We start from the raw sequence: 25556 nt of genomic DNA on the forward strand, positions 1-25556 counted from the left end.
GGCTATGAAAGTCGAAACTACTAATATTTACAATACTGATTGACGCGGCAGCAGGGGCAGCATGCCCTACTCTGGAAGCGACTGCCTATTATTTCAGTGGATGATTTGAAGGAATGTCAGAACTGTCAGTCTTCAGAGAACTCTAGTTATCCATCTCATTTAAAAGGAAGAGAAAAATAGATCCATAAGGAAGGACGATTTGACCACGGTGGCCTTGTGTATCACTAACTGACTTAGCTACAGTACAAAATGAAACAAAACCTCACCAAAAGTCAACAGCCTTCGCACCTGTCAGAATTCGCACCTGGAGGTGAGGATGGGTTGACAAAACAGAGCCAAGTGTGGAAAAGGCGGGATTATGAGATGATGAGGCTGGACCAGGGGCGGAGCCTAGAATAACTGGGTGTGGCCTCTAGGGACGGGGCTGCAGGCCGTCGGGGCGGGGCCAAGTACCCTGGGCTCCGCCCTCGGGCTCCGCGGACCCGACACAGCGCTGCGAGTTGGGTTTGGTTCAGGAGCTGAAGAGCCAGAAGCAGGTGGCTCCCGAGGAACGAGAGGCGTTCGGCGGCGGCTTGGTCGCTACGGTCCGGGCGTTCTCAGACAGGCGGCCGTCGGCGGGCGGGCGATGGCGGCGTGGGGGTCGCGGCGGCGCGCGCTGCGCCTGCTCTTGATGGTGCAGCTGCTGGCGGGGCGCTGGCGGCCGGCCGGGGCTGCGCGGGGCGCGCAGGGAGGTGAGTCCGGGCGGGGTCGCGGGCCTCGGGGTCGCGCAGCGGGACTCTGCTCCCTTTCCCTTTCTTTTGGGAATTCGGGGTGAGGTTCCAGGTTAGTGCCCAGGACTGTTCATCTAAATGCAAAGGAGATTCCAGTTTGGGCGGTCTGTAGATCGCGGCTGGTGTAGGGTGTGCCTCAGAACAACTTTCTTCTCCTTTGAGTGTGCCGCTGTCATCGGGCTTCCCACTTCGTTGCTAGTTCAGACTCTGGGCTTAATGCTTGCCTTTGAGACTATATAGTCCACCTTCTCCTGCCTCCTTTCTGCAGCGCCTGAGATCTTTCCTTTTGCCAGAAGATGGAAACATTTTGAAGTAATGCTAGGTAGTCCACACCCCTGGCTTCTGGACTCATTGCTTGCATCCTGGATTCCTTTCTCCTTTGGGGCATGGTGCCCTCCTGTCAATGTTTCAAGATGTTGTGGATTGGGACAAACAAAGCCTAATACTTTGAATTTCCAGTGCTTTAGCATATTTTAGTCAGCCCTTTCAGTACTTTGGAGAAAAATGCTACCGTTTCTGGAGCACCTGTGGTGTGTTCTATACTAGAGCAGAGGGTCGCTGCCCCTGAAACTCTGTTTTAGTGAAAGCCTGGAGGACCCTTACTTATCTCTTACTTATCTTTCTTTCGTTGTTGTTGTTTTTTGTTTGTTTGTGGGTTTTTTTTTTTTTTTTTTTTTTTTTTTTTTTTTTTGAGACAGGGTTTCTCTGTGTAGCTTTGACTGTCCTGGAACTCTCGCTGCAGACCAGGCTGGCTTCGAACTCACAGTGATCCACCAGATCCACTTGCCTCTGCTCAGTGGTGGGATTAAAGGTATGCCCCGCTACCGCCCAGCTTCGTTAAGATTCTTAAATAGTGATTCCTGATATTTTAGGAGGTGGTAACTTTGTGAACTAAAATTTCTGGTTACAGGATGGGTCTACCTGAAGCAATGAAATCTTTGCCTAGTGTTACAATTTAGAGAAGGAAAGGGATGTCCTGGTCTCAAATTATGTCTCCAGTGTGCCTTAAGACAGAATTCTCTCTGCTACATTCCTTATTCTGGAAAATGAGGGTAACACTGTTTACTTTTCCCAGCTATTTTCAGGATTGATTGGTACATATAAAAAGCCAGGCAGTGTCTCACAGCCTAGAACATGGTGGTTCCCATCTCTTTGATGGAGCTGGGAGTTTGAACAGGTTTCTTAGTTTTAAGATAAACCACTATTGCTGAGTCTTCGTTGGTGTACATAGCTTCTCTTCTGCAGCGTTTGGTTTTTTTTATCCAAAGTTGATGGCCTTCTCCTCTGGGCTCCCATACAGTAGCCCTTCTTCAATAATAACCATCTTGTTGTATTATAGTTTTTTGCTTTGTTTGTCCCATGTGAGTGCCTTAAGAACTTCCTTTGTGTGGGGGTATGCACGTGTACTGTTCGAGGCCAGAGGTCAGCCAGTGGGTATTGTTCCTCCGGAGGCATCCAGTTTGGTTGGTGTTTGTTTGTTTGTGACAGCCTCCCACTGATACCCAGGGCCTCGTGGATTAGGATAGGCGAGATGACAATCCTGCTAAATTTCTGGAACCTGCCTGTCTCTGCCTTCCTAATGCTTGGATTACCCAGGCAGCTGTTCCAGATTAAAAGGCCTCCTTGCTAGGTCTTTCACATTTTGCAGTGGTTCAAACTCAGGTCTTTATGCTTGTGCTTCGAGCACTTCACAGGCTGAGCTGTCTTCCAGCCCCCAAGAGCTGTGATGCTTCACTGTCTATCTTTGTGTCCTCATACCTAGGTTATTATAGGAGACCAGTAAATGTTTATAAATGAATGAATGGAGCAATAATATCATCCTGGATAGTCTCTCACTTGTAAGAAAAGACCATTAATTATTCCCCAACATGGTTCTAAACTTAAGTTCTGTGCTTTCCAAGTAAGCATCATGAAGAAGACCAGACATGGAGTGATTATCTGCACACTTGCAACTAATTGCTAATATGCCCTTGAATTCACAGTGACTGAAGTACCCCATGGAGCTGAGAGACCTATTAGCTGGCTGTTTTTTTTGGGGGGGGGGGCATATTCAACTTGTCTGACTCCCTCTCTCTCACCCTTTAAGATGATAGAGCAGAGGTAGATAATTTTCAGAAATTGATTTTATGTTTTCATATTTATCTTAGATTCTCTTATGGTTTCCTACAAACCAATTCCCAGACAAAAAGAATTCTTGTCTAGTCAGCCAGCGGCCATACCTATTTGGCTGTCTGAAGGTCACAGAGCTATGGAAAGTAGCCTGGAAGGCAATTTTGTCTGCAATGAAATATAATTTACTAATACATTAAGATAATTTGGGTCTTTTGAACTGGCCTGTGATGAGGACTTTTATGGAAATTAATCAGTCATTAGTTAGGTGTAGTTCTTAGCTGTATGACATTTTATATTGGAATATAAGATGAAATAATCCTTAAAAAGTTTGAGTTCTGGAGTTTTTTTTTTTTCTTCTCACCTTTGGTTGTTTTCATTTATACTTCCAGAAACTCACAGAAATGCATTCATGCTAGCCATCAGCTTTACCTTTATCATCTACTCATTTTTAAAGCAAGTTTTGCCATTCATTGCGCATGCTGCTAGTGCTCTGGCTTTGTATGTTTTAACGAAACAACCCATAGTACGTGAAACGTTTCCACTGACTCACACTGCAGCATTTATTTGAGACAAGTCAGTGTTTTGCATGCTAGTGATGTGGCAGTAAACAAAGCCTCTGCCTCTTTAGAGCTTGATTTAACAAATGATGAGGCTGACATACTAGCAATTTATATGATTTGATCTAGGCCACAGCTAATGAATGAGAAAATCTGGATTTGAACTTGGGTAGTCTGCTTGGGGCTTTGCTTCTAATTAGTAGTCCCAGCTAACCTTGTATTTTAATCAGTCAACATAGATGAAGCAGCCAAATCAGATTTTTTTTTAATTTTGGGGAGGTTAATTTTTAAAAATTATATATATATATATATATATGTATATTTTTAGTGAAAATAATTTTTTCATATAATAAATTCTGATCATTTGGAGGTTCCCCTCCCCCAAGTCCTTCCAGACCATCCTTACCTCCCCACCTCCCTGCTTCCCCACCCACCCAACCCCATGCCCTTTCTGAGAAAAAATACCCTCTCTTTAGAAAACAGGCAAACTGACCAAAATTTAAGAAAATATACACAGAAGCACACACACACACACACACACATAAAACCCGCGAAACTACTAAATCAGAAACCATACTATATAAGCAAAAAGGCAGTTAAAAAACCCAAACAAAAAATATGAGACAAGAATACCATTAAATTTGTTTTGTTTTGTCCATTAATTGCTGGGCACAAGGCCTACCCTTAAGTGTGGTTAATGAACCCAGTGAGACTCCATTGGAGAAAACGAATTTTTCTTTAAAAGAAGTTGTTAATTTTTTTCTTTTTTTTTTAATTTTTTTAAAATTTATTTTATATAACAAAGTCCATTTAAATGAAAACAAACATTTATAGACAGTAGCTTCTTGGTTATGAGCCCTGTCTACTAACCCCTCTCAGTGCTGGGATCCCAACACACACACATACCCACCACATACACACACACACACACACACACACACACACACACACACACACACGAGTGTTTTTCAGCCTTAAAAACTAACAAAGTTGTGTCATTTGCAGGAAAATGAATGGAACCGGAGAGCATATGAAATATACTCACAAAGACAAATACTGTGCTTTCTCTTATTTGTGATTCTAAATTTTACATAGATAAAATCTACATAAAATTGGGTGTGAGAGAAAGAGAAATAGACATGAAAAGAGAAATGAGATTGTCTGGGGGAAGGAGGTTAGCAAGAGGGGATGGAGAGGAAAAGGATTTGGAGATGAGCATGGTCAATGCACATGACATACTTGGATGAAAATGTTTTTGTGAAACTCATCACTATGCACAATGTCTGTACACCAATAACAATCTTTTAAAAGTTCATGGTCATGTTGGGCTAAACAGACCTGGGCTTATTAAAAGAAAATAATTGTGTTCCTGAGAATGCTGAATATACAGTACAACCTGGAGTGTGAACATTGGAAGGTAGGGTCACAAGTCAGCAGATGGTGCAGCTGTATCTACTTATTGAGGCAGGTTTCCTGTAGTCCAGGTTAGCCTTGAACCCTTGCTCATCTTACCTCCACTTCCCAATGCTGTGTTTCACTGTGCTTGTGCCAGAGTTTATCATAGTACCTGCTGATGGGACTCTGATATGGTTGTCAACCAGTTGTCAGAATAGAAGGTTCCTTTTGATCCATAGTTACAAATTATACCAACAAATTTTAAGGCTTAGGTTGATTTTTAGTAATTTCAGCGTAGCATTTTTTCTTCTGGTAGCATTGTTTTTCTTTTAAAACAGTTGGAATTAAATTCTTTATGTGATACTTTTAGTTTAAAATTAAATAAGCAAGTTTAAAATTAAATAACACAGGCATATTGAAGTTAGAATAGTTTAGAAAGAAGTTAGAATTTGTTTCTTTAGGAATTTTCTCTGGAGCAGTGGAAACAGTGTGATGGAAAATAATTTTTTATAGATGTATTTATTATGTATACCGTGTTCTGTCTGCATGTATGCCTGAAGGCCAGAAGAGGGCACCAGTTCTCATTACAGATCTCATTACCATGTAGTTGCTGGGAATTGAATTCAGGACCTTTGGGAGAGCAGGAAGTGCTCTTAACTGCTGAGCCATCTCTACAGACCAGAAAATCATTTTTTAAATCTAGTTTCAATGGTGTGTGGTGTGTATGGTGTGTGTGTGTGTGTGTGTGTGTGTGTGTGTGTGTGTGTGTGTGTGTATGCATGCATGTATGTATGTATGTATGTATGTATGTATATATGTATATGTGCACATGAGTGTGGGTGCCTACAGAGGCCAGGGGTGTCATGTCCTCTGCAGATGGACTTATGGGCAGTTGTGAGCCTTCCAGTATGGGTGCTGGGAATCAGTCAGGTCCTCTAGGAGAGAGACCTGCAAGTACTCAATCCCTGGTTCTGGAATTTTTTGTTTGTTTGTTTGTTTGTTTTTCAAGACAGGATTTCTCTGTGTAGTCTTGGATATTCTGTGATTCTATCTGTAGAACAGGCTAGCCTCCAACCCAGAAATCCACCTGCCTTGGGAATGCTGGGATTAAAGGCATGAGCCACCATGCCCAGGTATGATTTTAATTTAAATAAACAACATGGTATCATTTCTCCAATGGCCTTGAATTCTATGACCTCACATAATTTTGGTTTTATTTCCTGCCTTGTCCTACAATCAATTTGCCCCCAAATAAGCACACAGAGACTTATATTATTAAACTGTTGGTCAATGACTAGGGCTTCTTATTGGCTATCTCTGTCTTAATTATTAACCCATTTTTATTAATCTAAGTATTTCCATGTGGTTTTATCTTACTGGAGAAGGGTCCAGACCTATTACTCCTTCCTCTACTACATGGCAACTCTCTGCCTACCTTTCCCAGAATTCTCCTTGTCTCCTTGCCCCACCTATCTTCCTGTCTGACTATCTGCCAATCAGTGTTTTATTCATCAACCAATAAGAGAAACATATATACAGAAGGTCATCCCCCATTAAAGTGGATAATTAAGAACTTTTGGATTAAAAAAAAATCCCTTTAAAAATTGTTAGTGATATAGCCTGAGAGCGGTGGCACATGCCTTTAATCCCAGAACTCTGGAGGCAGAGGCAGGTGGATCTCTGTGAGTTCAAGGTCAGCCTGGTATACAGAGTTCCAGGACAGTCAGAGCTACACAGAGAATCTCTTGAAAAACCAAAACAAAACAAAATTGTTAGTGATATGTGTTGAATTAAGCAGAACTTTTATTCTGTGTCAAAGTTTTTCAACCTTTGAAACTTTGGACTTAAGAAGCAGTTATTTGTTGTTGGAGGAAAGGGTCCTGGCCATCTAGTGGGTTTACAGCATCCCTGACCTCTGTTTGTGAGCTACCACCAGTATCCCACTGGAAAATGTCTCCAGAGATTTTTTTCAGGTGTTTGCTGTGGACGGAATTGTTCTTCTCCATCCCATGTAGGGTCCCACTTGTGGTTTTGTTGCAAGACTTCTCCTACTTGGCTGTGTGAAGGGAAAACTTGGGTTTTTGCTAAAGACACATGGCAATTCAGAAGGTCAGAGGCAGGCCTGAGGCTCAAATGTCTCAGAAGCTTCCAAGGGAAATCTGTAGAATTCATGGTGTACTGGCTATACTAGAGTTCTGTTTGTTTGCTTGCTTTCTTGTTTTTGAGTCAGGGTCTCTTGTAGCTCAGGTTGACACCATTTTTATTTGTAGCAAGCAGGAAAGCTATCTAGGTAATTCCCAATTTGTGTCAATTAGTGTCAGTCTCAGGATCCAATGAAAGTAACTATGCAGGTAGTGTTTTATTTTTTTCTTAAATGACATAAGACTAATAATACAAACCTGGGGTTGAGTCAGGTGGTGGCCGTCCACACCTTTATTCCCAGCACTCGGGAGGCAGAGGCAGGCAGATATCTGTAAATTCAAGGGCAGCCTGACCTACAGATTGAGTTCCAGGACAGCTAGGGATACACAAAGAAACCCTGTCTCAAAAAAAAAAAAAATCAAAAAACAAAGTTTAGGACAAATCTTGGACTGGAGAGATGGTATAGTGGTTAAGAGTACTTGCTACTCTTCCAGAAGACATGAACTTGGTTCCCAGCACCCACATCAGGTAGCTCAACCACTTGTAACTCCAGAGAATCCAGGGCTCACTTCTGGCCTCTATAGGCCCCCTCACAATGTGGCACACACATACGCATAGGTTTTTAAAAATCTGAACAAACCAATAGAAACCAAGAAAATAAGCATCGGCCCCTTTACACACAAATCAGCTGCCTGTCCCCTTTCCCTTTCTTCTTTGTTTCTTGAAACAAGGTCTCACTATGACTTTGTAGCCGGGGCTGGCCTTAAACTCACTGGCTAGATAAGGCTAGCCTCAAGCTCAAGGTCTTGGGGCTGGAGAGATGGCTCATTGGTTAAGAACAGTTGTTCTTGCAAAAGCTCTGGGTTCAATTCCCAGCACCCACATGGTGGCTTGCAACCTTCTTACTCCAGGTCCAGGGGATCCAGCTTTCTCTTCTGTCTATGAGGGGACCGGGCACTCACATGGTACACATATATACATGCAGGCAAAATACTCATACACATAAAATTTTAAAGTCTAAAACAACAACAAAAAACCCTGGAAGATCTTCTTGCCTCAGCCCCATGAGTGCTGGGGTTATAGGCAGGTGCCAATGTTGCCTCTGCCCTGTAAGTACTGAGGTTATCTCTCCAGCCCCTGAAAAGTTATTTTTGAGGCAAGGTCTACTGTAACACAGACCAGTCTCAGCTATGTAGGCAAGAATAACCTTCAACTCTTTATTGTCCTGCCTCTACCTTCTAAGTGCTGATTACAGGGGTGTGCCCCACCCTGGCTCTTGGGAAGAAATCTGCAAGTCATATCAAGGTCATATAAGCATGTTTTATTTCCTAATGCTGTAAATGTACTGATTCAAATATATATTTGTCACCTCTCCAAAGATCTCTGATGCCAAACTAAAACAGTGACTTCTGCATTTATTTGATTTGATAATGTTTTAACTTTTTTTGGACTCCTTAAAAACTATCGACTGGGCCTAAATTTAACACCACATGAGGTCATTCATTGTGTTGCTCCTCGTGTTCTGAGAGTCAGGAAAAGCTGGAAGATTGAGCTTAGTAAAGGATAGCAGTTAGAGTGTAGCGAGTGCTGTAATTCTGTGTTAGAAATCAATATGAAATAGAGTGAGAACAACACCCTCTGTATTTCATCTGTAATGCTAAAATAATGATTAGTAAGCATACTTGCCTTATTTGACACATTGAAAGTGCTGAGTTAGTAGGTATTTATTTCCCTAAATTAACTAAATGGTTATGTTCGCTGCTTTATCTTGGTATTTCCCAAAGTAACTCTTCTAGGACTACATCGAGGAGAACTTTTTAAAAAGGTATTAAAGTCACTTTTTTGTTAACTTTAAAAAAGATACAAGGAGACTTAGAGGGGCAGATTAACTACTGCAGGGATGCCCTGGTAATGGATTGGGGCTATAGTATATCTATCATTCTTAGGAATCTTTTAGATAACATGATTTATTTCACTCTCACGGTGACCCCTGAAGAAATTAGGGAAGGCTATTAGCCATACCTAGCACAATTTTAAATGTGCATACCCTTAACTCAGCAGTCCCACTTCTAAGAGTCAGTGCCTGCATAAGAAGGGAAAGACAGACACACAAGGATGCTGCAGCATTTTCCATAGTACCGTTATTGTAAAAATCAAAAATGAACACTGCATAGATGTCTGCCTATGAAAGCTTAAAGTATAACATATGCCCATAATGCAGACCACTTTGTGCTTATGAAGAAAGAACAGAGACATATTAGAATGGAAAAACTAAAGCCATAGAACTTTGCAAGGGCATTGATTGTCCATCCTCTGTGCATTGTGGTATACATGCGTGCTTGTAATTAAAATCTGCACACTTGAAACTTACCAATGGTTAGCCCTTGAGTCAGGAAGAAAGAGAAGAGAGCAGGAAGATTCCCTACTAAATGAGCTTTTGGGTTTGGATTGTAACAGTGATCATGTGTTATTTTTGTAACAAAAGCATCATCCAGAGAAAATAAATCTGGGCCCTTGCCCTGCCTCTGCTTCTTACTAGGCACTGATAGAGCAGTGCTTCTCAGAGGGCTGTTCTGACACACACACACACACACACACACACACCCGCCCCGCTACATATTTGGCAGTGTATAGGTGCACTTTTGGTTGATGCATAGAGACAGTGTATCTGGTGGGTAGAAGCTGAAATACTCAGGTCCATGAGAGCTCCTACACAACAAAGACTCACTCATCTCAAAATGTCAGTAATGCCAAGTCAAGAAATCTCAGGCTTGGATTAGAAGGTTGCAGCCATATTTATGCTTGTAGATATTGGACAAATGCCAGAGAGCAGCATTCTCACAGTGGGGTGCCCTCTGCCTGGCCACAGATTTCTATCTATGGCACGTGCAAGTTTGCATCCCAGGACAGGTACAGTGTCCTTGTGTTCTGTTCTGCCTCGAGTGCAGAGGCTACTACGGTCACAGCCACCAAGAATCTGTTGAATGGATACACTGAGGTAGGTACCACCTTGGGATTTCCAAGTTGTAGCAGATGCTGAAGACTTAAGAGCCTTTGGAAGAAACATCTTAATTTTTGTCTATAGGTTGAAAAAAATTAGTAATAGTCATAGTTAGTTGCAGAACATCTTGTTGACTTTCCCCAGAATTCTTACTTTCTAATGAGAAAAATGATTATTCCTTATGGAAAAAAAAAATGTTCATGGAGAAAACTTTCAAGTATTCCTAAAAGTGACTTTTAAAATCCTAACTGCCTTTTGTTTGTTTGACTACATAGTATTAAAAGTGGAGAAGATGGAAGTTTTAAGAAATTTCTTAGACATGGGCCTGGAGAGTTGGCTCCATGGTAAGAGCACTGGCTGCTGTTCCAGAGGACTGGGACTTGATTTCCAGTACCCATAGGGTGGCTCTCAACTGTCTGTAATTCTAGGGGATCTGATGCCCTCATATGGCCTTTGCAGGCACTGCACACACACGCTTCACAGCTGTGCACACAGGCAACCATATAGAAAAATAAATAAATAAATATTTAAACTACTTAAATAAGACCTGATAGAGTAAGAAAATTTATTTGATTTGATTTGCACAATAGTGAAACAGCTAAGCATAGGTTAGCCTTTTTTTGTTTATTTAGAGGCAGGGACTTACATTGTAGCCCAGGCTGGCCTTGAACTCATGATCCTCCTATCTCAGTCTCCTTCATTTTGGAGTTAAAGGTGTGTATCACCACATCAAGCTTATTAATGTTTTATAATGAAAAAAAACATACAAAAATTAGTCCGGTGTAGTCGGTCCTAAGTAGCCCAGGCCTGTAGTATCACCCATATGAGAAACTTAGGCAGGAGGTCATAGTTTCTGCGCCTGCCTGGGCTATAGAATGAGTTTAAGGCTAAGCCTGAGTAACTCACTGAGAGCCTGCCTCAGGAAGCAAGAGGAGGGGTAAGGGTGTAGATAGACACTTGCCTAGCAAGTAAAAGGCCTTAGGCTCAAGTCTCTGTACCTGGGGAGTACAAGCTTGAAGGGGGTAGGGAAGGTCTAGTATGATGAATTCAGAGTTCTTGCCATACATGATTAACTATTACATTTTTCCAATGAGATATCCCTATTTTAAATAGATTAGCAATTGTAGCATGCTTTGGAAGAATGCCAAGCATTCAGTGACAGCTTTTGGCTCTGCAGTCCTCTGTTCTTTCTTCTTTACCACAGTAAAATTAAGGAGCAAGACTATTTCTTTAAAAATAAATGCAGTTTTACTAAATTGCATGACTTTGGCTTTTGTTTTTAGACCTTGAACTAGCTGTGTAGCCTGTGCTGGACTGGAAGTCTGATGTTCCTACCTTAACTACCTAGTGCTATGATGACATACAGATGCCACCATCCCTGGTTTTATTAAAGCATTTAAATGTCATTATTCCAGTACTTCAAACTTGAGACAGATATTCAGAGTTAGACCTGATTGTATAAAACCAAAATATAAGTCTTCAAGGTGTTAATGGTACACACTTTCACATGTTACCTGTTCAGCTTAGTTTTTCTTCTGTTGTTCTTTTAAAGACTCCATGAAATGTTTATGCTCCTTTCCTAGTCTGCTTAACTACTTGGTTCCCTGTTCTTCTTTGGCACATGTGATTTATGAACCATTGGTACACCAATAATGTACTTACTAGCTTTAATGAGTAGAGGCCTTGGTAGCACATACCTCTAACCCCAGCACTCAGGAAGTAGAGTCAGCTAGAACAAGAATTGGGTGCTAGCATAGGTTATGGAGTAAGACACTGACTCAAAACAAAACAAAAAACCCTAAACAACCACCCAAGAGATTTGGGAAAGCTTTGCCCTTGTGCAACAGACACATTCTCCCTCTGTACTTTTGCAACTCCAGGCAAACACTGCCTGGAGATCATCTTTGTTGGACATTGGTAGGCTTCGGCTAGGCTCTGCAGAGGTGGCTTGCTTTTACTGCAGTGTTTGTGTATGATTGCCTATGTAGGTCTATAGCTTTCTACTTAATACTGTAGCAAGAGTGAGCTGGTGCAGGCACTTACACACACACTTGTATCCTTCTCAATAGCCTTTTAAAGGTAGGCACTCCTGTTCTATGCCTGTTTTATGGGTTTAGAAACCAAGATGTAAACAGGTTAGATAACTTACCTTGAAGTTACATTATAAATATTAGGAACCAGAATGGGATCTGGCCTGAACATTTTAAGATTCTGAGTTTTGCTTTTGAGATGAGGTCTCGATGGGCTCAAGTGATCTTCCTGTCCCAGACTCTTGAGCAGTAGTTCTCAATCTGTGGGTCTTGACTCCTTTGGGAGATCAAATGATCCTTTCACAGTGTTGCATATCAGATATTTACATTCATAACAGTAGCAAAATTATGAAATAGCAACAAAAACAATTTTATGGTTGGGGTCACCACAACATGAGGAACTGTATTGCAGGGTCACATTACGAAGGTTGAGAACCACTATGCCCTTCTCACTTGGACTCTTAACAACTGTGTTACGTTGCTCTTTATGTTCAAATCTGAGTAGGACAGGGTCTCTAATTTTGAGATGAGTCTAGTGAACTGCAGGGAAAATAAAGATAGCTCTCATGCAGGTTGTTCCATAACCAAAGATAACATTCTAAATCATTAGAGAAAAATGAGGCTTTGTATATGGCAATAAGTGAATACTGACTCACTTATTCAGCTACATATTTGTTCATTGAACAGATTCAACAGCTACATTTGTCTCTGTTGCTAAGTGCCAGAGAGAGAGAGAGTGATGGGCAGACAGACTTTAATCATATACACACGAGGACTGCATAGCTACAGTAAAGATGAGGAACATGGCTCTATGTGGGATGCCAGTGTGGACTGGAGCAGGAAAAGAGGTTATAAGGAAGACGTGGGGGAAGGGAGGACATGTCCCTCATAGATGGGAATGCATGGGGCAGAGCTGATTGACACTTCAGTACAATTGGGACCAAGGGGAGCAATGCCAGGAGAGCAGGTGCCAGGGACACACCCTTGAAAAGCTCAAGAAGGTTGTTAGGACATGATTTGAGAAGATTGTCCGGGTCTCTGCAGAGAACCAAGCCATGGTGAGCAGGCGAGGTACTGCAAAGATGACCCTGTCACAGCTCGGTTGGCTAATGGTTCTTTTCTCTGCCTGGACAGAAGCCTCCAGCAGGCAGAGAAGCCCTTCCAATGCTGGTACCCAATGGCTTTCACTCTGGCAGTGATTGGTGGCAGTAGTCAGATGGCATCCTCTAGTGTGACATGTTTCAGGCTTTGAGTATCAGAACTCCTGGTCCTCAGCAGTGCCCGTGCCTACAGCTCTCAACCTAGGGGATGGGAGATCTTTAGCTCTGAAGACTTGACAGCTCTCTGGACCTCTTCTGTCAGCCAGAGCCTGCAGGCTCTCCTCTCTGCCCCCTTACAGCCTGTATTCTTCCTTTCAGCTTTCTGTTCTCTTGTTACTTCTGTTTCTGCCTTTCTTTTTTCTTCCCTGCTCATTCTTGATTTGTTTGGGCTGCCCCAGCTCAGCCTCTGCTGGGACCATTCAGGGTGCCTGCTTCCAGAGATACTGTTTGGGATGCTTGTAGAGGCTACTCGGGAAGACAACTTTCAGGAGCCTGTCTTCTTCTTCTACGACCATGCAGGACCCAAGGATGGAGCTCAGGTCTTTATGTTTGGCAGCATCTCAGCAGTCACAGAAATCCCTCTGCTAAAGTAACAGTGGGAGTTCTTCCCTTCTGGCCAAAGTGGAAATGGCTACAGGTGGTTTAGAGTTCATTGAGGCTTATAGAAACAAACAGTCTGGTGCAAGTTGCTTTAGACAGCGCTGAGGTTGCCCCATCGGCAGCCAGAGTGATCAGCTGCAGTCATCCTATAGCTTTCTTGAGGTATCGTTGATGGGGTTTCTGTCCAGCCCAGTCCTGCCAGCTTTCAGTCCCAAATAAACACTCAGAGACTTATGTTAATTATAAACTGTTTGACTGATGGCTCAGGCTTCTTATTGGCTATCTCTCTCTTAATTGTTAACCCATTTCTATTCAACTGTGTATTGCCATGAGGCCGTGGCTTACCCATAATGCTCCAATATGTTACTCCTTCAGCAGCTACATGGCCTCTCTTTGTCGACTCCCTCTCTCTCTTACTCTTCCCAGCATTCCTAGTTTGGTAGCCCCGTCTGTGCTTCCTGCCTGGCTACTGGCCAATCAGTGTTTATCCATCAACCAACAAGAGAAACATATATCACAGCATACAGAAGGACACCCTCAAGTCATCTGTGGAGTGTTCAGGGCAATCTGGTTAATTCTTTTGTTTAAGACATCCAGAGGATCAAGGCAGAGTCTAAGAGCTGCTAATTAGGGCCTCAGATATCCCCATGCCCCATTGTGTACTTATTTAATTGGACAATGAATGCAGAAGGGTTGTTTACAATATACATTTAAAGATCTTATCATTAACTAGTAGTGGTAACTGATTTTAATAGCACTTAGTGCCACTCAGTACCCCAGGGCATGGGGAAGTCCCCTCATCTGTAACAGTTAGAGACCAGTGTCAGGATTCTGTGGAACTGGTGTTATGGATGGTAGTGAGCCACCACATGAGTACTGGGAACCACACCCAGGTCTACTGCAAGAGCAACAAATGCTTAACAGCTGGGCCATCTCTCCAGCCCCTGGAGACTACTTTTAGCAGTAGACCTTTTCTATTCCTGGGGGGGTGGGGAGGGGGAGGGGAGATTCCTATAGCTTCTGGTAAGGTGGGTGGCAACAGAGAAAGTAGGAAATACATACATTTGAGAATTTTTAGGGGCAAGGTCGGCAGCATGCTGGTGGATTATGTATAGGGGAAGGAAGAAAGTGGTGTCAAGTGTAGCTCAGGTGTGGACCTGCTCACTGTGATGGGAACAGTGTCAGGGAAGATACGATTGGGCTCTTGGGAACGATCTTGTGGGATTCTCTTTGTAAACAGATGAGTAGATGTTTCAGCATTGCTGAGTCTCCTTAAGGCTTAGGGCCTAAGTAGTTTTATACAAATATATAGCAATACAAATCTAACAAACCATTCAATATTTTATATATAAAATCATGCCAGCTAAAGTACATGCCTTTACATTTCTAGTTAATAATAAATTTTACTTCAGTATGTCTATTTGCTTTTTATGAAGCAGTTATAATTTATTCAGTATATTTCTTTTCTAGAATTTTTATATCAACCCCTCTAGCCTGACAATTGAAAAGACTCTACTCTTTGTTTTGGCAGTATATGGGATTGAACCCTAAACTGCATTCCAACTCTTGCAGTCTACCACAGAAAAACACCCCACAGGCCATTTATGTTAAGTTGTTCTGTATTAAGTACTGAATATTTATTAAAAGAATTCAGCGTATTTCTATAGTGAGTAATCTGATTTAACTAAGAATTATATCTGAACCAGATTGTCTCTAATTTGACCATAGTGTTTGTATTAATATTTCAGTTTAAAAGCCACATTATGGGACTGGGGAGATGGTGCATTCATTAAGATTACATACTGTTCTTGCAGACGACCTAAGTTCGAATCCTAGCACCCACTTAAAGCAGCTCACAACTGCCTGCAACTCCAGCTCCAGGAGAAACTGGACACCTCTGACCTCTTTGAGCACCTATATTCATGCTCATACCACACCCCCACACATACAATTTAAAATAAAAATATATCTTAAAAATTAGCTGAATGGATGCAATAGTGGATGCCTATAATTCCAGTCCTAGGGACGTGGAGGCAGGAGGATCAGGAGTTGAAGCTATACTTGGTTACATAGGAAAGGATAGCCTGGGCTACATGATAATCCTGTTATAAACAAACCTAAAACTTAAATAACTTATAACTTCAGTTTTGATTAGATCACTAACAATGTTGATTTTCTTCAAGTGTAGGTATTTTGGGGAGAGCAGCCAGGACACTAATTTATTCAAGCTTGTTAATGCAGGATTGCCTGAGCTGTCTTCTGCTGCAAAACATGCAGACCGTCTGTTTAAGAATTTATTTGAAGACTATGAGAGATGGGTTCGTCCTGTGGAGCACCTGAGTGACAAAATAAATATCAAGTTTGGCCTTGCAATATCTCAGTTAGTAGATGTGGTAAGTATGCATGTCGTTACACATTCCATTTTGCACCCATTTTAAGTAGATCTGTCTTTTTTTTTTTCCCCCAAACGTGTGTCAGGCACCAGAGGTAGCCCTTTGCCTCAAGGAACTCTCCAGGGAACAATGACAATATGCCACAGGAATAGCAATACTCTGTTTATATGTAGTTGTGTAGCTTAGAAATTATTTTATCTCATTTGCTAATATTAGGTCTATCCTTAATCAGATTCAAAGATAGTAAAATATTTTCTTCTTTCTTTGCTTCTTTCCTTCCTTCCTTCCTTCCTTCCTTCCTTCCTTCCTTCCTTCCTTCGATTATTGGTTTTTTTTGAGACAGGGTTTCTCTGTGTAACAGTCTGGAACTCACTCTGTAGACAGGCTGGCCTTGAACTCACAGCACTGGGATTAAAGGTGCATACCAACAACGTTTGGCTAACATTTTATATTGAAGTTCCCCTGTAAATGGATGCAAGCATACACTGGAAGGTTTGAGTAATAGTCCAAAAGGAGAATCATAGATTCTGAGGACCAGGATTATCTCAAGATGACACTTCAAACACACCAGGGGCTGGAGGGAGGGCTCAGTGGTTAAGAGCTATGGCTGCTTTTGCACAGGACTCATGTTGGCTTCCCAGCACCCACGTGGTTGTTAGTTATTCACAACCATTGATAGCTCCAGTTTCAGAGGATCTGATTCCCTCTTCTGACCACCACAGGCATCAGGCACACATGATGCACACACATACATACATGCAGGCAAAACAACACTTATATACATAAATATTTCAAAGTTTTCTATGTGTCATTCATCAGGAGAATTTCTTTCTTCCTTTCTTTTCCTTTCCCTTCCTTCTTTCTTTCTTTCTTTCTTTTTTTTTATATTTTCAAGACAGGGTTTCTCCATGTATTTCTGCAGTCCTGGAACTTACTCTGTAGACCAGAATTACAGAGAATCTGCCTGTCTGTGCCCTTGAGGGCTGGGATTAAAGATGTGCCCCTCCACCCTGCTTAGGGGGATTTTCTTGATTCTTGGTATTTAACCTAAGAAAATCACACTTTTAAAACTAATTTCTTCTTGTTCTGATCATGCCAATAATTATTTTTAGGATAGTGACCAAATATTTACATATATTAAAATGACATGAATGTGTATTTGTTTAATGATTACAGAAGTAACACATGGTTTTGTAGAGAATTTTTAAAGTACAAAAAAAGTACAGATAAAATAAAAAGTGGTTTTAATTCTACCATCCGCAGATGACTGATGTAATTTCTGGGGAGGGAGGTTCATACCTATAATCCCAGCACTTGGGAATAGAAGCAGGAGAATCAGGAGATCTAGGTTATCCCCTGCTAAAGAGAGATTTTGAGGCCAGCTTGGGCTACTGAGACCCTGTATAAAAAAAAAAAATTGTTGCATTTCTTGCCATTTTTTTAAATGCCAGTTTTACAAACTTGGAGTGTGTGGGCCTTTTTTAAAATTTTCTTATTGTTTTAGATTTATTTTTGTGTTTGAGTGCTTTGCCGGCATTTATGTCTGTACATCACATGCATGGCAGGGGCCTAAGGAAGTGATGATTCTCCATGTAGGTGCTGGGAATCGAACTTGAGTCCTTTGCAAGAACAAGTGCTCTTAACCCCTGAGCCAACTCTCCAGCCCCTGGAATGTGTTTTTTGATACAATTTTGCTGACTGATTTTTCTCCCTGGATACATTAAAATTTCTTATATAATTTATTCATATTTCTTTGGTGGAAAATTGCCTAGTTTTCTTCTAATGATGATATGTTTATACACAAACGCCTGAATTCCTCCTCCTTTTAAGAAAGGCAGGCCGAGTACAAAGCATATACCTTCATATCCTTTTAGGGCAAAGTGAATAATGTTGTACTCAGATCTTAGATGCGCTTAAATGTAAGGAAATGTAGTTGACACAGACCATGCTTTAGGGTACTTTATCCAAAATCACAGAATGTTTACAGGAATAATATGAGATTTATCATGTTCATCAGAGAATCAGATTAATCAGCAGAGTGTTCCTTCTATATGGAGAAGAGCATTTGTATTGAAATGTACATCTTTTTAAGCTTAAGGACCATATTATTAGAGAGAGAGAGAGAGAGAGAGAGCAGGGCAGGCAGGCTGTAATCTCAGCAGGTAGAGCAAGGAGGGGGATGGAGACTAAAACCACTCCTTTTGACTTAGGGCCAGCAGGGGCAAACTGCAAGCAGCTACAGAAAGTGGACAGGGTCTCCAGAAAAACCGAGAAAGCTGGAGTGCCTGGGAAAGCATGCCTGGGGTTTTGGCTGATATTCAAAGAAGAAATAGAAAGGGGGAAGGAAGTTACCCTTATTTGAGTTAGAATTTGGGCTTGGCAGTGACAGCCAATCAGCATCTGCCATAACGTACAAAGTCTAGAAGTGCTACTGCTGTGTAACAGAAAGAACCAAACTAACCTTTTTTTTTTTTAAATAGGATGAGAAAAACCAACTAATGACAACAAACGTCTGGTTGAAACAGGTGTGTATACTATTCAAACAGGTGCCCCGCTAGCAGCCCCCACTCTTTATTATAGGCCCTGCGCAAAAAGGAACAAGAGTGTGGCCTCTTAGGACTGTCAGGCGGCACAGATGAGAAGAGGTGGAGTTATTGTGTTCAGTATGCATGTATGTATGCATATATTTATATCTGTTTTGAACCCTATACATGTATGTATGTATGCATATGTCTATATTTGTTTTGAACCTTGTACATGTATGTATATATGTATGCATGCATATGTCTGTATTTGTTTTGAGCCTTGTACATGTATGTATGCATGTATATGTCTATGATATGCATACATACATGTTTTGAACCAGGGTTCTATTATATAAAACCAGGGCTGACCTTAACTTCTTCAGACTCCCATCTTCATCCTCCCAAGCTCTGGAATCATAGGTGAATGCCAATATGTGCTAAGTCCTGGGGAAGTTTCCCCAGGACTGACTGGAACAGAAAAAACTCATTCTCCGGGAACTTCATTCTAGCGGGAAGAGAAGGAATGGTTATGTTTCACAACACCTTAGAGACTGACAGTCTGAGAGAGGGACCACACCGGGAAGAGGATGGGGAGGGTGTTGGGGTCTGGATTTGTAAGCAAAAAGAACCAACCAAACAAACAAAACACCCAAACAAACCACAGAAACATACTGAAAAGGCAAAGTTCAAACCAGTTTCAGGGGAAATAAAGCAAGCCTGATGCACACACACCTAAGGGTCAAGTGTGCTCTGGGTAGAGGACCAGCAAGTAAAAGGCCCAGAGGGTGGATCACATCTAGTAGGGAAATCAATGTGGCTAAAGGTATGTGAGTCATGGGACAAGTATGAAGACGGGGTCAAAGAAGCTATGAGAAGCCAGTAAAATAGTAACTGATAGGACCCTGCAAGGATTTGTACTTTTACTAAAAGATTTATTTGTCTTTGTGTATGAATGTTTAGTCTGCATGCGTATAAATACACATATACATGAAGGGCCCAAGGAGGCCAGAAGAGGGCATTGCATCCCCAGGAACTGGCATTATAGAGGGTTGTTAAGCTGCCATGGGGGTGTTGGGAACTGAACCCTGATCTACAAAAGCTTCAAGTGCTCATAACCACTGAGCCATCTGTCAAGCCTTAGGATTTTGGCTTTTGAGTGCAACAGGAATGGACAGGAATGCAACTAGTTATTGCTATAATTCTTAACATGCTAACTGTATACATTTCTGGGATTCACTGTGATATTTTCATCCACATATCCACCATGCATTAACCATGTCCTTCCATCCTTATGTTATCACCCTCCTCTCCCTGTGTCCCTCCCACTCCTTAGTGATCCCTCTGTGATGACTTACTTTAATGTACAGAGCGCTTTTTAATTCTGGACCACCAGCTGCCGTTGAGTATTTTCCACTGTTTACTCTTTCCGTCTCTGATTATTTATACCTGCAGAGTAGAGAACCATAAATACATCAGCACAGGTCCTTGCCTGTGCCTCATCAAGACCCAGCTGGGGTCACTGCTCAGGGGGCCGGGTATTATTAGTTGAGAAGAGTTTCTGAATTAGAGGCAGAAACAATTCACATCTAAATGTTCTGGGCATGGCAAAAGTATAGTTTTAATGTATTTTTATTGATTGAAATGGGGGTGAATTTCTCACTTTAAAGGAATGGATAGATGTTAAACTAAGATGGGACCCTGAAGACTATGGCGGAATAAAAATGATTCGTGTCCCTTCAGACTCTCTGTGGATCCCAGACATCGTTTTGTTTGATAAGTAAGTTGTATTCTGAATATTACTTTACGTTTCCAAAGAAAACTTGTATGGCTACTAGGCACTAGTAATTTTTTCCTCTCATCTGCAAATTGTTTAGCTATGAAATCAAATGATTTGAATTTGTGCATATTTGTGCCATGGATACTGTGGGTCCTTTTTTTTTTTTTTTTTTTTTTTTTTTTTTTTGGTGTGCGGTTTTCCCCCCCTTAATCATAAAAGCGTTATCTGATTTCTAGAATAAGAAAAATAGGACATGGCAAACAGAAAGGAATAAGGAAGAGTGGGGAGAGAGGTCACGCTCGTTATTAACTTACATACATGGGAAACTTTTATGGGTTCCCCGCAACCTTGTATGCAGGGTGTGCCACCCATCTTACATGGATCTAAGTTAGTTACACTATGCTATGATCACAGAGCTCTCATGTGGCAGAGTAAGGTTTCACACCAAGACACTGCAACATCCCATTTACTTCCTTATTCAAGTCAGACTTCCACATTTGTGGGGGGGGGCTTGTTTTTTAGTTGAGGTTACAGTTTATGTTTAACACTGTCTCCTAATATTTCCTAAATACTCTGTCATGTCAGCACAATCTTGCCATTTTTCTGTGGTGAGGAGTTTGGGTTAATTTTTAACATCTCAGTGTGTTTTGAGGGTAATTGTCAGTACCAGCTGCATTTTCCTCACCTAGGGCCATCTCAGAGTAAATGTGAAAGCTTGCATTATGCCAAGCACCCTCTCTTATTTGCACAATGGCTTTTAAGCAAATGCTATGCAAAACAAGCTTTAAGGTAATATGAGGCAGCTCCCTGCACATCACCTTCTTCTCAGTAACTGAAAGCACTCTGTCCTATTTGCAAAAAGGCTTTGGCATGAGGACAGAGCAAATGCTGTGCAAAAACGATCTTTCGAAACCTTTTACTTCTATATTCCTCAATATGGAAGGATAAAGAAAGCTTGTAAGATAGCATGAGGCAGCTCTCTGAGCATTGGCTGCTCTCTGTGATTGAAACATTTTTATATTAAACATAGATATATTATGCAGAACCGTGCACAAACAAACAAACAAACCCACCTGAACCTGAAGTGAGGGAAGCCGGTGCTGGGGCTGCTGCTGCAGCTGTGCCTCTGTAGCCCAGGAGGGTCCAGGTGTGCCTTGCCTGGTGTAACTTTTCCTTTTAGGATAGAAAGCATCTATTATTTTGGTGGAGGAAGAAGTCTGGGGATATAGATTTGGGCTCCGCCTCTCTGCATGCACGATATATAAACAGCTCGATTCTATTTGTACAACAAGTGAGGTCTTTTTCAACTATAAAATCTCAACATTTTGAGAAACATGGATTTGGCCATCTTATAAAACACAGAGGAGAGTAGGTTCAATTCCAGAAGAATCATACTTGTCAGGAATGTCTAGAAAGCATGGCCCCATGGGTTGAGCAGGCATTTGGGCAGATAGTAATTTCAAACTTATTTCATGCTATTACCCACAGGTTCCTTTTGTATTAGGCTTATACAATGTGTGCTTGGGTTGTTTAATTTCGACACCATTATTGTATGTTTCCTTTAGTGCAGATGGACGTTTTGAAGGGACCAGTACAAAGACAATTGTCAGGTACAATGGCACCGTTACTTGGACACAACCAGCAAACTACAAAAGTTCTTGTACTATAGATGTCACATTTTTCCCATTTGATCTCCAAAATTGTTCCATGAAATTTGGCTCTTGGACATATGATGGATCCCAGGTTGATATAATCCTAGAGGACCAAGATGCAGACAGAACAGACTTTTTTGACAATGGAGAATGGGAAATCATGAGTGCAATGGGGATTAAAGGAAACCGAACTGACAGCTGCTGCTGGTACCCTTATGTCACATACTCTTTTGTGATTAAGCGGCTGCCTCTCTTTTATACCTTATTTCTTATTATACCCTGCATTGGGCTCTCCTTTCTGACTGTGGTTGTCTTCTATCTCCCTTCAAATGAAGGTGAAAAGATCAGCCTGTGCACTTTAGTACTTGTCTCTCTGACTGTCTTCCTTCTGGTTATTGAAGAGATCATACCCTCATCTTCCAAAGTCATACCTCTGATTGGAGAGTACTTGGTGTTTACCATGATTTTTGTGACACTATCCATTATGGTGACTGTCTTTGTCATCAACATCTACCATCGCTCTTCCTCAACGCACAATGCTATGGCACCTTGGGTTCGTAAGATATTTCTCCACAAGCTTCCCAAATTGCTTTGCATGAGAAGTCATGTAGATAGGTACTTCACTCAGAGAGAAGAAACTGAGAATGATGACGGACCTAAATCTAGGAACACGTTGGAAGCTGCACTTGATTGTATCCGCTACATCACAAGGCATGTCATGAAGGAGAATGACGTCCGCGAGGTCTGTGGCGAGTATTGAATGTGTTTCCCCTGCAAACCCCTGCAAAATGGGGGCAACTACACAAATCTGACCTTTGCATTTCTCCAGAGCATCTTGAATGACTTTAAAGAAAATTTAACAATATGCATTTGAAGAGATAATAAATAATATTGCCATAGTTTTTGGCTCCAGAATGATTTACTGATTTAGATTTATCTTCAGTAACTTTGTTCTGAATTTTGGCATTATAATTTGCCAAAAGTTATTTTTTAAAAGTAAGCCTAATTAGGCTTTATAAGTAAGTACAACCAAGATACTTTTCTAGAAAAACATCTTTTTGTGGCTCAGTTACAAAAGAATATTAGTAAAATTGAAAGGAACAAGATGCAGATCTATAATCCTGCCATTCAGGGGCTGAGGCAGGAGGATTGAAAAGGGGTATCTTGGGGCACTTGGCAAGTTCAAGGTCAGCCTGGACTACATAGGGAAACTATGTCTCATAAAAGCAAAATGAAATTAAAAAACATAAAAATAAAGGAGTTAGGTGTTCTCATGTGTTATGTTTATACTTCAGGGTTTTTATGTGAAGAAAACAAAATTTGTTTAAAGCCTTACAGAAAAATGTTTGGTTGGCTTGTAAAGGTTAGTTGATATTTGAAATGCAAATATTGGATATGTGTTTTATCAAGGTATAGTGTTGAACTTTTTTTTTCCAAAATTCAAATTTTCAGTCATTAGTATTTTCCTTTATTTCTATGGTATAATAGTTTTAAATTTACGGCTTAATATTTTATATATTACACTTAATTGTCATATTAAGATTATATAAATTCTAATTTACCTTTTGTTAATTATTTTTTCAGATTTATTTATTTCATATGTGTATGAATGTTTTGCCTACCTGTATGTATGCGTATCACATGCATGCCTGGGTCCTGAGGCGGTCTGAAGAGGACTTAGAGCTCCTAGAACTGGAGTCACAGATGGTTGTGAGCTGTGGTATGGTGCTGGGAACTGAACCCTGGTCTACAAGAGCAATGAGTGTTCCTAACTGCTGGGCATCTCACTAGCTCCCATATTCTAATTTTTAAAGTTTTTATTAGATGTGAATAATATATGAAATTAATCTGACAAAATAACTGTCTTTTACTACTGTTTCTTATTGGAGTCTGAACCAGGACTCTGTCTCTCTGTCTCTCTCTCTGTCTCTCTCTCTCTCTCTCTCTATCTATCTATCTATCTATCTATCTCTCTGAGTAACTTACTTCTCCCTGAGCTTCCCTTGCCCCTCTCTCTGTCCTTCCTTCCCTCTCTTCCTTCCTCTTTCCCTTCCCTCCTCCTTTCTTCCTTCCTTTTTTTGAGACAAGGTTTCACTATATAATGTGGCCAGCTTGGGACTTGCTATGTAGACAGGCTGGCTTCAAACTTGCAGAAATTCATCTTTTTGGATTAAAGGCATGTACCACCACACTGATAGTCTCCCCCCCCCACACACACACTATTTTTTAAGACAGGGTTTCACTGTGTAGCTCAGGTTAGCCTTGAACCATCAATCCTTTTACTTCTGCCTGATGAATGCTGAGATTACAGAGAACACCACTATGTCCAGGTTACAACTGTGAATGAACTTGTTGTTTTTGTTTTGAGATGTGATTCCACTCTGTTGTTCAGGCCTTGAACTTCAGATCCTCCTGCTTCAGTCTTCAAGAAACTGATACTACATGCATGTGCCACGATATCCTAGTTTACTTCTAACGAACTAATGCTTGCTGATTGTATTATATGGTAGTAGTATAATTATCATTATAAGGGTCTAAGCTATTAGTAGACTATTAAAAGGTAAAGATATTTGTTAGCCAATGATTTAGGCTGGAGTTGAATTTAATAAATTATACTAGTCTATCTTAGAGACCTGGGCACGGGATCACTTACACTTTGGAGACAGCAAATGATTATTTTCTAACACATTTTTTTTTATCTTAAAGTATGTCTACAGCTTTGATATTTATATTTAATGTTGTTGTTTTTTAACAGGTTGTCGAAGATTGGAAATTCATAGCACAAGTCCTTGATCGGATGTTCCTGTGGACCTTTCTTCTGGTTTCAGTCATTGGGACCCTGGGGCTTTTTGTTCCTGTTATTTATCAGTGGGCCAATATAGTAGTCCCAGTTCACATTGGAAATACAGTTAAGTGAAACCAGGCAATTACTATGAATTTAGTTAGCAACCATGTGTCTCTTAGGAAAATGTAAAATTATTTACAATTTGATATAGGCTGTGACAGATTAGTAATTTCGAACTTGGCTCAGTATTGTCCGATAGAGCTGAAGAGATAGCTGCAGATGCAGCAGACCCTTGACAGCTGCCCTGGTAAAAGACTTGGGATCAGTGATGACATTCACCTTGGAGTGCTGGGAACACAGTTATATTTGAAGACACCCAAAACTTTCCCCAAATCTACCAACGGCATATATTTGTGTGGTTTTCAATTTTCAGATGCCATGCTGGCCCCGACTCCTAGACTCGAGTGGCCCTTCTGTCTCAGTCTCTGGAGTAGCTGGGACTACCGGCTTGTTCCAATATGACCAGCTAATGTATATAGTTTAAAATTCTCTCTGTCCTATATTCACGGATGTGTAATAATCATACTTCTATATGAAGTAAGCCAATTACTTGGTTTAATAGTTACTTAATGTCATAGTTAATGTTCTATTGCTGTGAAGAGACACCATGACCGCAGCAACTTTGTTCTAAGATTTATTTATTTATTTGTTTGATGT

At 41.0% G+C, this 25556-nt stretch overlaps 1 protein-coding gene across 1 annotated transcript; it reads left to right on the forward strand.

The window, feature by feature from the left end:
- Nucleotides 1-589: 589 nt before the first annotated feature.
- Nucleotides 590-25014, forward strand: Chrna5 (cholinergic receptor nicotinic alpha 5 subunit). The gene is made up of 6 exons (XM_051197506.1): nt 590-731; nt 15949-16100; nt 18581-18625; nt 20293-20402; nt 21968-22796; nt 24810-25014. The coding sequence occupies exons 1-6, from the start codon at nt 626-628 to the stop codon at nt 24969-24971; spliced, it is 1404 nt and encodes a 467-aa protein (XP_051053463.1). The 5' UTR covers nt 590-625; the 3' UTR covers nt 24972-25014.
- Nucleotides 25015-25556: the final 542 nt, after the last annotated feature.

Source organism: Phodopus roborovskii, unplaced genomic scaffold, assembly GCF_943737965.1.
Source record: "Phodopus roborovskii unplaced genomic scaffold, PHOROB, whole genome shotgun sequence".
NCBI classification, from domain to species: Eukaryota; Metazoa; Chordata; class Mammalia; order Rodentia; family Cricetidae; genus Phodopus; species Phodopus roborovskii.